This window comes from Haemorhous mexicanus, chromosome Z (assembly GCF_027477595.1).
Source record: "Haemorhous mexicanus isolate bHaeMex1 chromosome Z, bHaeMex1.pri, whole genome shotgun sequence".
NCBI lineage: Eukaryota > Metazoa > Chordata > Aves > Passeriformes > Fringillidae > Haemorhous > Haemorhous mexicanus.
The window spans coordinates 45,596,314-45,609,790 of NC_082381.1; the positions used below are offsets into that span (position 1 = coordinate 45,596,314).

The 13,477-nt window shown below is 45.6% G+C and overlaps 1 protein-coding gene across 2 annotated transcripts in view; it reads right to left on the minus strand.

Moving 5' to 3' along the window:
- Positions 1-10,474, minus strand: part of PSD3 (pleckstrin and Sec7 domain containing 3) — a 117,048-nt gene extending 106,574 nt beyond the window's left edge. For both annotated transcript variants that reach the window (XM_059874028.1, XM_059874029.1), the window contains exon 1: positions 10,322-10,474. In XM_059874028.1, the coding sequence (XP_059730011.1) occupies positions 10,322-10,342 (21 nt within the window). In that variant the 5' untranslated portion in view covers positions 10,343-10,474. The remainder of the gene's footprint in view (positions 1-10,321) is intronic.
- Between the last annotated feature and the right edge of the window lie 3,003 nt (positions 10,475-13,477).

Here is a 13,477-nt window from a genome sequence, read left to right on the forward strand (position 1 = left end):
GTGAAGGGATGGGATTGCTTATACTAGCTGGTGCCAAATCCCAATGACAGATAAATGAAATGGAAAATAAAATGAACAGAAGAGTCCAGTTCCTGAGCAGTAAGGAATTTCTGATCTATACCCCTCTGGGACACAGCTTCTCCATTCCTCAGCCTTGCTCTTTGAGATTTCACAGACATCTGCTGCACTGAGCATCCCTGCCAGCAAACACGTGTTCCAAGGATCTCTATTTGCCTGTACCGTACTGCAAAGAAAGAAGAAAACTCCAGCTCACAGCACCCTCTGCATCATCCAGTAACAGTCACAAGTAAATTGTAAAATTAATGGGGTTTCAGTGTATAGACCATCATTTATCAGAGTTAAGTGCCTAAACAGGCTGCATGATCTTAGTCTTTGCATCTGAAAGGGGTAACTTGATTGTCAGAAGTGCTCAACACTGCTGATGAAAATTACAGATACTGGCTTGTGTATGGGAACAGCTGTATTTAACATCTGTTTAGGTTGTCAGAGCATTAAAAGGATGTATAAAGAAAGTCCATATCCAGGCTTAAGGGTAAGTTTATCATATTTCATCCAAACAAGACATATTAAAAAAGAATGCAAGAACAGGAAAGAATGAGGATGCTCTGAGATCAGAGCTAGTTTTTAAGACTATTGCTTTACCAGTTTCCAAATCAAGAGACAACGTGTGTTCTCCTTTCCTTCTTTCAATCTACCACTCACCCAAGCTCTGCAGGAGTCAAAATGCCCTGAAACAAGGAGCCGAGAAATGGGCTGGACAAACATTCATGGTGCTTTCAAGCTGCATTAGCAAAGATTAAATACCAGCAAGATTGAAAGGGATATAAAACTCCTGCTTAAGCCTTCTCTCTCAGCTGAAGGGCATAGAAATCTGCATCCAGGTCAACCATTTCATAATTGCTTCCCTCAGAGGGCTTTACCCAGCACCTTAGAAGCATCTCATCTTTGTCACTGCTGAAGAGGGTGACGCTTAAGAGCACCAATCCCCTTAAATCAGCCCAGCTGTACATACATTTCTCAGGAGCCATATACATATTATTTTTCAGTCCAATGATGCTCTGGGCAGAGAGGCAGCAAGCTCCTACCCACTGGGGCATCACTCTTGCAGTGCTTTCTGCCTATTTGAACATGTTTGATCAAGCCTAGTTCTCTAGGTCATAGCTCTTGGTCAGGAGTTAGGAAGGCTGCATTCACCTTTCAGTGAATTTTAGATAACATTTACGAGGCTGCATTAGTTTGCACTTAGCAGTCCTCACCCCTCAGACCTCCTGCCAACACACTGGACCAGTTTCTATTGACCTCACACAAGGCATTGGCATGGGTCAACAGAGGTCCCACCTTGCTGGCCTTCTGTTTCATGCTTAGGGAGCCGAGAGATTCTTTAGGATAAGCCCGTGGTGCTTGTGGTGGTTTCAGGCCAGCACAGGAATGAAGCTGCTGAATCTGTGTGTCTCAGCACTGAACTGAACAGCAGCAGGATGCAAAGACCACAGGATTGCTGCTTCTACAGCAGGAGCTGCCAAGGACAGATAAGTCAGCCCAGAAAGATGTACAGACACTGCCTCTGCTCTGCTGTCTGGATGTGCGAATGGAGAAGCAGGTTAGTATCTGCAAGGAGAAACTGTTCCTGCAATTCACCCTTGAAAGGTGTCTTTAATTCCTGATGAGAGCTGGTTGCTGCCTTTCCTGAAGCTCAGTTTCACTCTCTGGATGAATTTAATTTCAACTTGTAAGCTCCCTTCAAACTGCCCTCCAAAACTCCCAGTGGTTTCTAGATAGATATAGTAAGTCATAAAAAGCTGAAGAAAATGCTTCTCCTTTCTCCACAGAAGAGAAGCACCAAGCCTCCTCTTTTGACTTTCACTGAAGTTCTGGTTGGGATCTTTTTTTTTGGGACCAACTGGTTTTGTCTTGGGGCCTTTTTTATCATACTGTCTTGGTGTGAATGTTTCCTCCTAACTGTCTCAAACCAAGACACATATCTACATGTCAGAGAGCTTTAACGGAAGAATATCAGACTCCTGCTATCTCACCACCATTTTCAGCTGACCTGACAGGAGAGCTGGGCTTTGTCTCAATGGAAGGAGTTAACACTGTCCTCAACTCAGCAATAAGCAATGGGTCAGTCTGAGCACAAAGAACCAGTGTGAACCCAAGCCTCCTGAAGCATTCACACTTAAGGTCATATACTTTCTTTGAAAATGTCTAATAAGGAGGAAGTAATCAAAGAAGCAGATAATTAAATGGCAACTTCCAGTCTGAAATTCTTCAGACTCCCTGAGAGGACAGACAGATGCTGTCAAGACAAGACTCACTCATTGCAGAAGACCTAGGAAAAGAGTGCATAAGAAAAAGCAGAACAGGATGGGTGCTCAAGCATGAGTCTTCAGAGGTCAAGAGTCAGCCAAAATTCTGGACAGCAAGGAACCACTTATCCAAAGGGGAAACATCAGCAGGAAAGGATCTAAGGACTATTTATGAAGAACTGTTAGCTGGGACAGAGAGGTGAAAGCATCCTCAGGCATGTCTCCACAGCTAAGCCATATGACGAAGCCAGTTTTACATGCTTTCACATGTGCACAGCTCTGTTTCCCAGAGCTTCCCGCCTTCCCCCTCAGCCATACCACCACTGGATGTCAGCTCCAGGACAGCAGGCAACAGCCCCTACACTGGAGCGACTTTTGGAGGTTTCATTGAGGCTACGGGGGAAATACTGCAGTATTGCAAGAAAGCAGAAAAAAGCCTTGAAGAATGCCTGGAAATCAGAGTCTGCCATGGAGAACTTCACAGCCACACCTGGACCATTTCTAATCCCAGGCTGTGCTTGGTCCATTCTCATTGCTTCACCAACATCTCTAGCAGCAAAAAACTCAACTGCCTGTCAGCAGCCTATCAAATACTACAATACAGTAAGTTTATGCTCTCAGCAGGAATGATAGACAGAAGGTTCCCACAGATTTTAAAACCTTCTCCAGCAAGTTGCAATGTCATGGGCAAGTCTTTACAGAATCTTGCACTGAGAGCTCTGCCTCTGCTGTCACATCATCCCGGAGTGGCCAAGAGCTCAGCAAGTTTCACTGTTTTTGACAGGTCATAGCAATTTTTGTGAAAAGACTAGGCCTGTTGAGCTTGTCTTAAATCACTTTCCTAAGTAACAGGATTAAATGCAGAAAGCTGGCATTAAAATAAACTTGCTAACTGGTAAAACCTAGTGCACCAACACCACAGGAAGAGTGCGAGTGCTCACAGTAAGACCACTGGTTAGGCAACGGTTGTAGTGTTTAATTCTATGTGACCTCATAAACCAGAGTTGTGTTTTCCTTATAGCTCCCCACACTAATACACATTCACAATTCTTGAATTAAAGCATTGGTAAAATAATTAAAATTCAAAAGAACAGGAGCTTTGCATGGCTTAATCTCAGCTGGAGCTGCTAAAACTTAATGCTAGCCAAGGTTTTGAATGACAAGAAATCTATGCCTGGGTTTTAAACTAATTCCTAACTATCAGGAACTGCAGGGAGATGTATAGAAAGCCAGAAGGTGGGGAGGAAAGAATGGGCTTGTGTAAGAGCACTGCATATAGCTGTTTTCCAGCAGAGCAGTCAGGATTTTAGAGAGGGACACAAAACTTTTCAGCTACAAGGCAATTGAGAGATATGGCAGAGGCGCTTGCAGTGAAAAGGGGTCTGAAAAAAGCAAAGAACAATCAGTAATTCAGCACTGGTTTTTTTGGTGTTTTTTTTTTTTTTAATGCAACAGCCAGAAGACAACAGAAGAAGGTATTGGGAGTCACTGCCACACCAAAAAGGACATGGTTCCTGGTACAGTGTGTAGTCAAAACCACCAACCACCTAGCAAAACAATCTCACAGAAACCAAAATACTGAGGTACCTGACTAGGAGGGTGAACAAGCTCAAGGCATACAAATCCCTAACAATATAGAAATCCCATCCTTCTCATGAATCTCTAAGCAGACCTCTTCCTGGGCATCTGCTGACCTCCATGACCACATACATGCTCCTGGGCTAAAGCAGCCGTGAATCCAAACCAGTGCAGAGTCACTGTTTCCTGCTCACAAGGCTTTGGCATGGCCATGAACTGGAGAGACCTCACACTTGGTACCATCCAGCCAGCTCCTCTTGAGTCCTCACCACAACAAACTCCACAGCTTACCCCAGGGATTCACCAAAAGGCACCAGGGCACTGCAGGCTTCCTATGCCATTATTCCCAGCGCTACAAGGTTTGTTTACTATGAGCAGCCTCACAGGAAGCAGTCAGGCTGGAGAGAGCAAAACTGAAAGGGTACAGATACTATCAAAGCTGTTCTCCATGCACAAAGGCAGACTTCACAGAAGTTCAGTGTCAAAAGAGAAGCTCAGTTCAGAAATGAAGCAAAATACTTTCTGCTTAGGAAAAAAACAGGGAACAGTGACAAAAAAACCCTCAAATTAATGCCTTAGCAGCAGTATCATGCAGGTAAAATTTTTTTCCAGTCTGCTAACCTTGTTTTAGACCTGCACTTGAGTTTTTACCCCTTAAAAAAAAGTTAGCTTTTTTGTTTGATTGAAGTTGTTAGGAAGCAGTCAGCTGTTATACAGAATTAAATGCCTTCTATTAAGCAAAGGCTGACGCTGTCTGAGCTGTAACTGCATGGCTGTGAAGAGCATATTAATTCAAAGTCTGTGTAATTACACTTTACCATTAAAGGTCACTCAGCATTTTGTATTTGTCAAGTCAGTGGTTTTTGATGCATGCTGTATGGACCTTTGCATATCTACACATTATTTCTAAGGTATGTACAAGACTCAAAACAAGCCCTCTGAGAAGAAGACTTTAGCTCACTGCCTGAACCACTGTGTTCTTAGACATAACACACAGAGATGAAGAAAAACATCCAAAACTTTTATAAAGCCACAGTGCAAGTATATTCCTGAGTTATGTCAAAGAGCATTAGGCTGGGGTGTGATTTAAGAAAAACTGTGCAAAGACAACATCTTTTATTCAGAGAATTCGGTGATGCATGCATTAGACATCCTGCATTTACAGTTTTTGTTCAATCTGTTCCAGTATATTTAGCAAACTGACAGACTGCTTCACTTCAACAGGTAGTGTGCTTCCATCATTTTCAATCATCTCAGATGGCAGGACAATGTTTAGACAGGCTACAGGTCTGCTCCACACAGATTTCTCCTCCATGGAAGCTAAAATTTGAATATACCTAAATGCCTCATGAGCCTATCAGAAGTTAGTTCTGTTTCTCTTTAAGCAACTAAATTCTTTCCAAAACCCTAGTCAACATCTGCTGTTCCTTGAAACTTTACAGACAGCATCCTTTGCCATGTGCTATACATTCTTTATGTCCAGCTAAATATATACTGCTTTTATGAATGGAGGGACAGGGTATTGGGAGAGCTCATCTTCATTTTTCAAATCAATGTTATAAACATAGTTTAAGGTAGTGTCCCCAAATGATTAAAATATTCCATTTCAGTGAATGGTTAAAAAAACCCAAAAAACAAAACAACAAACAAAAAAACTGCCCACACCCAGCCATCAGACCTCTCCACACTGGAAGAATTAACATTTGCACAAGTGTAAAAACTGCATTTTCTCTGTGGCAAGCACAAACTGTAGAACTAACAACACACTAAAAGAGTATGCAAAAAAGGGTATGTATCTTAGACACAGCCTACTGATTCTGCATGATTATATCATATCATATCATATCATATATTTAAAATAATTTTACAGCTTTCCCTCAGCAGTTTTTTCTGAGCCTTACCTAGATTTAAGAGAAGGTTTTTGGAACAGAAATTTGATTGAAGTTTGATCTGAGCCATCTTATCTCTGGTACAATTAAGGCAGAAGTGAGAAAACATATGAACAAATTTCTTCTGAGGTGCAGGCACTGGAGGACTGAAAATATTGTTGCAAGACTGAATGCTTGCGAAGAAAGTGCACCTTAAGGACTGCCAACATTGCCAGGCAGCTATGGCTCCACAAGTGGTCAGGAGCCAGCAGGCAGTTCCAGCTGTGGCAAGAAGGCAGAAGACATCAAACATGTTACATCCCCCACAAGCAGCACAACACAGGCCAGCTGGCACTCGTGTCCCACTGGTGAGGAAGCTGATACCACTTCTTTTTTCCTCATTAAGTCACAGCAAGTCCACAGACAAGACAGCTGACAACAATCAGAACTTGCTGGTACTAGAATTTGTTCCCTCTTGAGAACAGGGCTTGCCTGGGAAGCAGTCTTCTGTTAGCACTGTCATGCAGACATATCCCAGGCCTAAGTGCATCTTGCCATCACACTCGGCATTCATTCAGCCTGGGAGATGCAGTTATTACTTGAAAATTGTTGTTAAAAAATGAGTACACTTTAAGCCACCTCTTCCACTGTGTCATTTCACTCCAAGCAGAGAAAGCAAGCCCTATTCATGGCTTTGGAAAAAAGGGAGGCTTGTGTTATGTAATCTGTGCCATTAAGTTGTTTTCTTACTGCTCCCAAACTACTGCATCACAGTTTCAAGACAAGGGCCTCCTTTCAGTCATAGAATCATAAAATACACTGAGTTGGAAGGGACACATCATGATTAAGTCCAACTCCTGGTCCTGTGCAAGACAGTCCTTTCACCAGGCAACAACAAGTTGCTGTGGCTGTGATGTGATGTTCTCAGCAAGCATGGCAGTGACCACTGTGTTTCTGCCCTGGCAGGCCATCCTCAGAAGCCAGCTCCAGCCTGGTTTCCTTTGGCTTAGCTCAGAAGTTGCAACACTGAAAGTCTTCTGTGCAGTTAGCAAAGGCAGCCACACACTTCCCACAGCCATCACTGGTGGCTGAGGTATTCAGTGGAAGTGGAAATGCAGTGCTCACATTCTGATGGACAGCTTGATCCCTGATGGACAGCCTGATCCAGTGCCCAAACAGGTTTTTTTACTTACAGCATCCAGGAAGTACATTCAATTCAGAAACCATTCAAGCTTCAAGGGCTAGATAATACCGGAACTCCTCTGACTCCTGATTCAACCCTGTAGCAACCAAGCCTGCACCAGAGGGCTAGCTCTCACCCCACCCTGCTTTTAAGCACCATCTGCAACCTGCCTTGCTCATATCTATAATGAAGAGAATAAATGTTTGGATGCATTAGCATCACAGGAGTCTGTGGGCTCGAACAGAAGCTGGCAAAACAGCAAGAAACATCTCAGAGCAAGGAGGAGCTGCACTCAGAGAAAGTAACTGGAAACATACTGCAGAAGGATACTTCAAACAGTGCCATTACTGAGAGGCACTTACATCCAGAATGAAAGTATGAGGCAGACACTTTGAGCTGGTCTCAAACAGCTTTTTCATCTAACAGAAGAAAATTATTTCAAACGCACTTACCCCCCCCCCCCACCCCCCAATTTCGCATCACTACAAACAGGAAAATAAGGACTGGAAACAGTCTTTGTGAACATGGGGTTTGATGGGCATCAATCCATTTAGGAAGATATTCAGAAGTTTAGGACACAAATTGCACGAGACCTAAATTTGTTTATCTGCAGGCCCACTTTGCTGACTGCCCAGAGAAGCTCCCTAGCAGACATCCCCCTTCTCAGTCAAACTTCCAAAGGGAAGGAGCCACATGCAATTTTATAACCCACTAGGATGCAATGAACCACCCAGGTCACAGAGCAGGTCTTGGTGGCAGATCGAGAAATCCCTGTTCCACCAGAAGCCAGCTTTCCATCAAGGACCATCTGCAAGGAAATGTCCTTTCAAGGGCAGTGGGTGGCATGCGTCCCTGCTGAGCCCAGGAACATTACTCCCACCTTTGCTGGGTGAGCTCAGCAAGACTCTCACCAAACAACTCTACCAGCAGGTGCACCCTGGGGATCCTCAGCACTCACAACGCAGAGCTGATCTGGAGCAGGATACTCTGACAGACCCAATCTTCGAGTTCTGGCAGCAGTTCACAGGTTTGTCCAGCCTCAGCTGAAGAACAGCAGCTTGGCAGATGGCTCCCCAGTACCCTGGGGACCTTCCCACCTAATACCATGCAGACACTACCCCCTCCCTCCCTTTCTTGGGCTCCCTTCACTAGGCCACTACATTGTGCTACCTCTAAATTACATTTAAATCAGCACCCACCAGTACCCCCAGCCTCTTGCTCTCTCTCAAGACCCTTGCAAGCAAATAGAGGTTCTCAAAAGAGAAACACAAGCCTCAGAGAAACACATGCCTGAGAAAAATCACTCCAGCCCTCAGGTCTGCTAGCCTGTCTAACCATGAAGCAGGGATGGTTTCAAGCAATCAGCTACTGTGCAAGCACAAAGACAGTTTATCCACCATGGCCCAAGATCCCTTACTTAGTGCTTGTGTTGGTGGCCTTGTGTGGTGTAGAATTTGTGCTGCCTAAATGCTGAATCTTCCAGCACTTGTCTCAGAACACACGCATGGAGACAAGTGCCTGCAGAGATGCTCGTTGGCACTCTTACAGAGAGCCTGCCTCTCAGCCCACAAGAATCAAACCCAAAACCATGTCTTATATCAAAGCTGCAAAATCAATTGCCAGAGTTTCCTGGTATGATGGGCAAGAATAGAAAGGACTGTGTTGGTGTGGAGGCAGGGGGGGGAAAAACAACATCCATGTCCTTCAGCTATGCACCCTGACAATAGTTATCAGCTATGCACCCTGATAACAGATTTGCTGGGAAAAAAAGCCACTAGTATGTTCATTAAGATCCTCACTCTTTCCCTCTCTCTTTTCCTTCTCACTTTGAGAAGATCTTCATTGTTTTCCTTCTCACTTTGATGGCACAGAGATCAAACTGAAAATTGAAAATTGGAAATAGTAAATCAAACAATCCACTTAAGCACAAATAGCTCAAGAGAACCACTTTCACACAGATCAGTTATGCAAAAATTTTCTGTGTGGATTAAGAAGTCCTGGTTTTTTTGTTTCAAAACTTGTTTCAAGTTTTGAAAACAGCAGCATGTAAGTTTCCTGGATTTTTTTTCATCATCACCACAACCACAAACGATGTTCTCACATTCTCCAATGAACCAAGGCTCTAACTGAATGGGATCATTTGAACAGAGTCTCCTACATGATTAACTTCACCTCTCTCCCATCAACAGTATGCCAAAACTAACTCCCTGTCTGTGTAAACCAACAGAGCTAGGACAGATTCACTGAGCAATAAAATGGTAACATCTGCTGAAATACATCAACTAAGGATACGACTGATGAAAAAGCATTTGGAGCAGAAAGAGGCTTCTTTCTACTGGCTAAACCAGAAAGGCTTGGATGACTCTCAGCAGTCTATTACAGTTGCTTCAAACATTGGGTGTGCAACCTCTAGTTTCATTACAAATACTGCATTTGACATTCTGTGTTAATGGCCCTATGCACAGACAGAATTAAAGTGTGACTGAAGCTGCAACACTAAGAGTACTTGCAGTTGCCTATTACACACCCAAAGTACTTCAATTACATACACAGGTAGCTTTGCCTGACAATATACTAACTGGACCCTGTGGCAGACAGGTAATTGATGTTTATAGCACGGAAATACTCACCTATATGGGAGTCAGCAACTTCAGTGGGTTTGTGTGAAGTTCAAACTCATTTCAAATATATGTTTATGTTCCCATTGAGAAGTGTAGCTCCAGTTCCCGGGAGCAAGGATGAAGATAACACTTCAACTGCACAGGAACATGCATGGGTAGTTTAATATTCTACAGTTTTACACTTTTGGTGAAATTATCTCAATCCCACTCTTGCCCTGAAAGTGCAATGCTACTACTCAGACAAACGCTTTTCTGACGTCTTGTTTAATTCATGAATTTGGCTAGATTAAGAGAGTTTGTCAGTGCAGCAACAGTGCTGATGTGTTAGACAGACAAGTTACTTGGAGACACAGGCAAAACGAACTGCACGATGTGCAGCCTCATAGTCCCAGCCCTGAGTGCAGCTTCTCTGCCGCAGCTGGTGTCTCTCGGGATCTAGCAGTTACGAGCACAGAAGTGGGCTCCGACATTTTTTCTCTTAGGGCACTGTGAAAAGGATAAAAAAAAAAAAAGAAGAAGAAGAAGAAAGGAAAAGAAATTAAGAGGGGAAAAGGAAAACAATAAAAGGAAAGAGGAAAAGGGATAAGGGAAGAAGGAAGAAAGAAAAGAGAAAGAGTAACAAAAAGAAAACAGAAAGAAGAAAAAAGGGGTGGGGGAAAAGAAAGAAATTCAAAAGTAAATGGGAAAAAGTGCCTCCGGCTGAGCGCAACCCCCGCAGCCACACGGGCATACGCCGCCCCTTACCGCACCGCCGGCTCCCTCCATCTCCCATCGCCGGCCGCGGCGGATCGCAGCCGCCCTCCCGCCGGGCCGCGCCGAGCCCAGCCACGCCGAGCCGAGCCGGGCTGTGCCGTGCCGTGGTGCCCCCGGCCCGCAGCGGAGCCGGGCAGCGCGGCGGCCCCGGCGCGGTGGGCGCGGAGCGGCGCGGGCCGGGCGGCGGGGCCGGGCCGGGCCCGGCGGGGCGGGGCGGCCCGGGAGGGGAGGGCAGGGGAGACGGGGGCGGGGGTGGGCGCGATGAAGGGGAGGGCAGGGGAGGGGAGCGGAGTGCACCACGTGCTCCCTGAAAAGATTTTAAATAAATAAATAAATAAAAGGGAATTATTTCAGGATTAGCAAAGCAATAGAGTGAAAAGCACAACCTAGACCGCGTGCCCGCAGCAGCGGCGCTGGGCAGGAACACGACCAAAGCCCGCGGGGATTGGGACATGCCGTACTCTGCTCTTAAATCCCCTCAGTGCGGCTCGCAGTTGTTGGGAGAGGGGAAAAAAAAAAAAAAAAAAGAAAGAAAGTAAGAAGAAAAAAAAAAGCGGAAGTCTTTTTGAGCCGTGGGGCTTTCCCTCGCAGTTCGCCTTCAAAAAGCAGAAGAGCACAGATGTCTTTGGAGTAACCCCATCTGAACACTCGAAACTGATTTTCCACTTTTGTTTTTTTCACAGTTCGCTGGAAGCTCTCTTGAATCGTCAGGTTTTAGAGCACTCAGCCACATCATTAGAATTTCTCTCTAACTAGGACCTCTGAGCCTTGTTCTTTTAAGCAAAAGTGGGGTTTCCCTATCAAAATCTGTGCTTTAGAAAATACTCCCAAATCTCATTAGCCCAGTTAGAGGAGTTAACTGCAGAAGTAGCTGGCAGACTACATAAAGAAGGATGTCAATTTCTGTAAGTTCAGAATATCTGTGTTTTGTTCAGCAGCAGAAAACTGAAACTTCTGAAAAGTTCTTTGGTTTTAACCAATCAAGGTTGAGAACAGGCTTTCTGGAAAAATCTCTGAGGGCCAGGAATCACTGAACACATTGTATATTTTCTTCATTCTGAGCATGGGTAAAAAAAACTGTGTGTTAGGTGATAGGCAAGGCTGCTCTCTAATGCTGCACTCTTCTGAAAGGCTTTGGACAGTGCTGGTGGTAGAAGTGCTTCACCATGAAGTCACTGACCTAAGTGTACCACACCCAGGCAGAGGAGCACCTCTGTGGCTGAGGAGATAGCCTAGCCCTGCCTTGTTCCCCACTGGCCTCACAGCTCAGTGCCAGAGCCACCCTCCCTACCAGCACTGGGCAATCTCAGCCTTTCTTCAAGCCCATGGGGAAAAAAATCCATTTCCAACAGGATAAAAGTATGTTCAGGCATAATGCTTGAAGCGCCCTGGCCTAAAGTTTTCCCTGTTTGGCAGTAAGACAGGGGCAGCAGCACCATCTCTGGCCTCTTCCAACTTGTCTGGGGTCTCCATCCAGCAGCACCTCCCCACGCTCTTCCCAACAGGGCTGTGGCAATGCAGAGTTCGCACTGTTTCTCTTCGACTGAACCCACGATTTCTCACCATTTCCAGCTCCACATTCACCCAAACAGTACTGCCCCTGCTTTACACCCACGTCACCTGGCAGCAGAGTGTACTTCCTCTGTCAACTGGCTGCCAGTGGTGTACACTGTATTTCAGAAGGCATTCTGCTCTTTCCCTACAACTTCCTCTCTCCCCTTTCCCCTCTCTAAGCCTCTCACCTGCTCCCCAGCACCACAGGCTGTCTTTAACCATCCATCCCAGGAGCAGCACAAGACCTGCTCCCTGCCCACTCAGCAGCACTCCAATGCAGTCTTTTCTGTCCCCTGGGAACAAAGGGGTGAAAACCTGTCTTTCTATGCCCTGAAACAGCTGGCAAGGGTCCCAAAGAGGTCCCAGTGATGCCGCTCCTCTGTGCCCATCCTCTGTGGCTGAATTGTGCCTACAGGGCTGGGTGATGTGCTGATGGGCTTCACCCCTCTCTCCCAGCCACAGCTGTTATGACAAACATGTTTTGGCCCCGCCAGGGTTTTGTCCCATCTGTCAGACACCCTGGGGGCCCTGGGAGCCGGTGTGGGGGCACAGGCCGCAGATTCCCCATCTGTGCCACATCTGAGATGGCTAATGCAGCGGAAAAAGAAACCACCCAGTGCCTGGGTCTCCAAGGAGTTGATGCACTCTGCCTGCCTCTTTCCTGTCAGGCTGAGGTCATGCGACTGCAGGCCAGGAGGCAGCTGGGAGCAAAAGCAGGGCTGGAGTCAGGGGCTGGTGATGTCCCTTGCAAGGCACATCCCCTGCCTGGGTACCTAGGTGGCTGATGCAGCCACTGCACTCCAGTTTGGAACTTTCTCACCCCCTGTTTGTGCCATGAAAAATATGACCTTTTCTCTCTTATCCAGGCTTCTGGCCTGAGTCACACAGACATTTAGGCTGCCCGGAATATGCTCTGTGCCAAAGGACTGGGAAAGGAGAGCACTTGCCAGCCTGGGGCAGAATGGTCCTGCAAGCCTCTGCTATGTGGGCATCTTGCTCTTGTGGTTAGCTTCACTGCAAAGGAGGATGATGGAGTCCTGAAATTGGCACAAACTGGTGTTTCTTACACCACTGATCATTGTTTTCTGCAAAAGGGCCGTATTAAATCCTAAACATTTCTGTGAATGGGCAATCAGCAGAGAAATGTGATGGGGTTAGTGCATTTGTGAAGGAAATCTATATTTTTTGTCCAAATGCTTGATATAAATTTTCAAGTAGTTATATTAAAAAAAAAATAAAAGTCACAATAAGCTGCCACAAAACCTGGCACCTTTCTAAGCAGTTATGAGATACACATCACAGTTAGAGAGCACTCTTAATTGTTAAAGAATTAAGTCTTGAGCATACAGCATGTATCTTTAAACAACACAAACAGAAATTAAATAAAAAAACCCAAACAAACAAACAAACAACAAAAACTCAGAAGATGGCAGTCAAGTCCAGCCTGTGCAGTGGCTAAGCTGCTCTGAATTCCCCAGCCATGGGCAGTGATGGGGAGCAGGGAGCCAGCACAGAGTAGGTGATATGCATGGGTCTGGGCTGAGGCTGAGCAGGGCATGGGAAATGGGAGAGAATCTCAGAAGCTGGTGGTTG